At 41.1% G+C, this 5,000-nt stretch overlaps 1 protein-coding gene across 1 annotated transcript in view; it reads left to right on the plus strand.

The window, feature by feature from the left end:
- Window positions 1–5,000, plus strand: part of LOC128688110 (uncharacterized) — a 24,430-nt gene that overhangs the window by 14,659 nt on the left and 4,771 nt on the right. The window contains exon 10 of the mRNA XM_070086829.1: window positions 3,338–3,395. Within this exon, the coding sequence (XP_069942930.1) occupies window positions 3,338–3,395 (58 nt within the window). The remainder of the gene's footprint in view (window positions 1–3,337; window positions 3,396–5,000) is intronic.

A 5,000-nucleotide genomic window follows, 5' to 3' on the forward strand; every position in this document is an offset into this window, starting at 1 on the left:
TCGAGGACGACCCCTACCCCGCCTTCCTTCCCCTATGGATTTATATGCTTTCCATGTCATTCTACTTTGATCCATTCTCTCTAAATGACCAAACCACCTCAACAACCCCTCTTCTGCCCTCTGACTAATACTTTTATTAACTCCACACCTTTTCCTAATTTCCACACTCCGAATTTTCTGCATAATATTTACACCACACATTGCCCTTAAACAGGACATCTCCACTGCCTCCAACCGTCTCCTCGCTGCTGCATTTACCACCCAAGCTTCACACCCATATAAGAGTGTTGGTACTACTATACTTTCATACATTCCCTTCTTTGCCTCCATAGATAACGTTTTTTGACTCCACATATACCTCAACGCACCACTCACCTTTTTTCCCTCATCAATTCTATGATTAACCTCATCCTTCATAAATCCATCCGCCGACACGTCAACTCCCAAGTATCTGAAAACATTCACTTCTTCCATACTCCTCCTCCCCAATTTGATATCCAATTTTTCTTTATCTAAATCATTTGACACCCTCATCACCTTACTCTTTTCTATGTTCACTTTCAACTTTCTCCCTTTACACACATTCCCAAACTCATCCACTAACCTTTGCAATTTTTCTTTAGAATCTCCCATAAGCACAGTATCATCAGCAAAAAGTAACTGTGTCAATTCCCATTTTGAATTTGATTCCCCAAAATTTAATCCCACCCCTCTCCCGAACACCCTAGCATTTACTTCCTTTACAACCCCATCTATAAATATATTAAACAACCATGGTGACATTACACATCCCTGTCTAAGACCTACTTTTACCGGGAAGTAGTCTCCCTCTCTTCTACACACCCTAACCTGAGCCTCACTATCCTCATAAAAACTCTTTACAGCATTTAATAACTTACCACCTGTTCCATATACTTGCAACATCTACCACATTGCTCCTCTATCCACTCTATCATATGCCTTTTCTAAATCCATAAATGCAATAAAAACTTCCCTACCTTTATCTAAATACTGTTCACATATATGCTTCAATGTAAACACTTGATCTACACATCCCCTACCCACTCTGAAACCTCCTTGCTCATCCGCAATCCTACATTCTGTCTTACCTCTAATTCTTTCAATTATAACCCTACCGTACACTTTTCCTGGTATACTCAGTAAACTTATTCCTCTATAATTTTTACAGTCTCTTTTGTCCCCTTTCCCGTTATATAAAGGGACTATACATGCTCTCCGCCAATCCCTAGGTACCTTCCCCTCTTTCATACATTTATTAAACAAAAGTACCAACCACTCCAACACTATATCCCCCCCTGCTTTTAACATTTCTGTCATGATCCCAGCAGTTCCAGCTGCTTTACCTTCTTTCATTTTACGTAATGCCTCACGTACCTCCCCCACACTTACATTCTGCTCTTCTTCACTCCTAAAAGATGGTATACCTCCCTGACCAGTGCATGAAATTACTGCCTCTGTTTCTTCCTTAACATTTAAAAGTTCCTCAAGATATTCTCGCCATCTACCTAATACCTCCATCTCCCCATTTACTAACTCCCCTACTCTGTTTTTAACTGACAAATCCATACTTTCCCTAGGCTTTCTTAACTTGTTTAACTCACTCCAAAATTTTTTCTTATTTTCAGTAAAATTTCTTGACAGTGCCTCTCCCACTCTATCATCTGCTCTCCTTTTACACTCTCTCACCACTCTCTTTACCTTTCTTTTACTCTCCATATACTCTGCTCTTTTTATAACACTTCTGCTTTGTAAAAACCTCTCATAAGCTACCTTTTTCTCTTTTATCACACCCTTTACTTCATCATTCCACCAATCACTCCTCTTTCCTCCTGCCCCCACCCTCCTATAACCACACACTTCTGCCCCACATTCTAATACTGCATTTTTAAAACTATTCCAACCCTCTTCAACCCCCCCACTACTCATCTTTGCACTAGCCCACCTTTCTGCCAATAGTCGCTTATATCTCGCCCGAACTTCCTCCTCCCTTAGTTTATACACTTTCACCTCCCTCTTACTTGTTGTTGCCACCTTCCTCTTTTCCCATCTACCTCTTACTCTAACTGTAGCTACAACTAAATAATGATCCGATATATCAGTTGCCCCTCTATAAACATGTACATCCTGGAGCCTACCCATCAACCTTTTATCCACCAATACATAATCTAATAAACTACTTTCATTACGTGCTACATCATACCTTGTATATTTATTTATCCTCTTTTTCATAAAATATGTATTACTTATTACCAAATCTCTTTCTACACATAGCTCAATTAAAGGCTCCCCATTTACATTTACCCCTGGCACCCCAAATTTACCTACTACTCCCTCCATAACATTTTTACCCACTTTAGCATTGAAATCCCCAACCACCATTACTCTCACACTTGATTCAAAACTCCCCACGCATTCACTCAACATTTCCCAAAATCTCTCTCTCTCCTCTACACTTCTCTCTTCTCCAGGTGCATACACGCTTATTATAACCCACTTTTCACATCCACTCTTTATTTTGCTCCACATAATCCTTGAATTAATACATTTATAGTCCCTCTTTTCCTGCCATAGCTTATCCTTCAACATTATTGCTACTCCTTCTTTAGCTCTAACTCTATTTGAAACCCCTGACCTAATCCCATTTATTCCTCTCCACTGAAACTCTCCCACCCCCTTCAGCTTTGTTTCACTTAAAGCCAGGACATCCAGCTTCTTCTCATTCATAACATCCACAATCATCTCTTTCTTATCATCTGCACAACATCCACGCACATTCAGACTTCCCACTTTGGCAATTTTCTTCTTATTCTTTTTAGTAATCTTTACAGGAAAAGGGGTTACTAGCCCATTGTTCCCGGCATTTTAGTTGACTTTTACAACACGCATGGCTTACGGAGGAAAGATTCTTATTCCACTTCCCCATGGATATAAAAGGAAAAGTAATAAGACCAAGAACTATTAAGATAAAATCAAAGAAAACTCAGATGAGTGTGTATAAATAAATGTGCACATGTATGTGTAGTGTGACCTAAGTGTAAGTAGAAGTAGCAAGACATACCTGTAATCTTGCATATTTATGAGACAGACAAAAGACATCAGCAATCCTACCATCATGTAAAACAATTACAGGCTTTTGTTTAACATTTACTTGGCAGGACGGTAGTACCTCCCTGGGTGGTTGCTGTCTACCAACCTACTACCATATATATATATATATATATATATATATATATATATATATATATATATATATATATATATATATACATACATATTTGTATACTCGAACAGTAATGCATCTTTTCGCCTTCCCCAGCGAGATCCAGTACTTCAAATCTGAGTCTACAGCAGCCTGGCCTCCATTATCTTCCAAGGTAAGGCAACAGCCGGATGTTGCCATTTTCTCAAGAGTAACACATGATTTCAGTTGCTACGTGTTCGAATCCCAGTACTAGATGTCTCACACTTGACATCTTTTCGATATCGCTCTTTTGTAGAAGTACCCTTCATTCTGGTGAAGGGATCTTGGTTCAAGCAAATGGAGCCAGCCTCTCCTTCCTTGGATCAAACCTAATCATAATACCATTAACATTGTATGACTTGCAAATTTAGCGCTTATCTCAATAATAATAGTAACAATAATAGTAATAATCTAGGCTATTTATTTACTCGTTTCCTGAGGAAGCGCTATGCTCGTAAGGGCCATACAACAACTGGGGGGCATTGGAGGTCCTCAGGTTCGATCCAAAGAAAGGAAAGATCAGGTCCATCTCCTTGGATCAAGAGCTCTTCATCGGTGTCAATTAACTTCTCTTGAGAGCCATTTTCTTATTTTATCAACATTAATACATAATATGATGAAAATATGCATTAACTTGTAGAATTTGATAGCTACAATAATTATTATTGATAGTTGCAACACTAATACTAATAATAATAATAATAATTATTATTATTATTATTATTATTATTATTATTATTATCATTATTATTATTATTATTATTTTTATTATTATCATCATCATCATCCTCACTACCATCCACACCATCTCTCACCACTATTCTCACTACCACCATCCTCCCCACCACCATCCTCACCACCACCATCCTCACCACCACCATCCTCACCACCATCATCCTCACCACCATCATCCTCACCACCATCATCCTCACCACCATCATCCTCACCACCATCATTCTCACCACCATCATCCTCACCACCATCATTCTCACCACCATCATCCTCACCACCATCATCCTCACCACCACCATCCTCACCACCATCATCCTCACCACCATCATCCTCACCACCATCATTCTCACCACCATCATCCTCACCACCATCATCCTCACCACCACCATCCTCACCACCATCATCCTCACCACCACCATCCTCACCACGATCATCCTCACCACCATCGTCCTCACCACCATCATTCTCACCACCATCATCCTCACCACCATCATCCTCACCACCACCATCCTCACCACCACCATCCTCACCACCACCATCCTCACCACCACCATCCTCACCACCATCATCCTCACCACCATCATCCTCACCACCATCATCCTCACCACCACCATCCTCACCACCACCATCCTCACCACCACCATCCTCACCACCACCATCCTCACCACCATCATCCTCACCACCATCATCCTCACCACCATCATCCTCACCACCATCATTCTCACCACCATCATCCTCACCACCATCATTCTCACCACCATCATCCTCACCACCATCATCCTCACCACCACCATCCTCACCACCATCATCCTCACCACCATCATCCTCACCACCATCATCCTCACCACCATCATCCTCACCACCACCATCCTCACCACCATCATCCTCACCACCATCATCCTCACCACCATCATCCTCACCACCATCATCCTCACCACCATCATCCTCACCACCATACCACCATCATCCTCACCACCACCATCCTCATCACCATCATCCTCACCAC

Source organism: Cherax quadricarinatus, chromosome 19 (assembly GCF_038502225.1).
Source record: "Cherax quadricarinatus isolate ZL_2023a chromosome 19, ASM3850222v1, whole genome shotgun sequence".
NCBI classification, from domain to species: Eukaryota; Metazoa; Arthropoda; class Malacostraca; order Decapoda; family Parastacidae; genus Cherax; species Cherax quadricarinatus.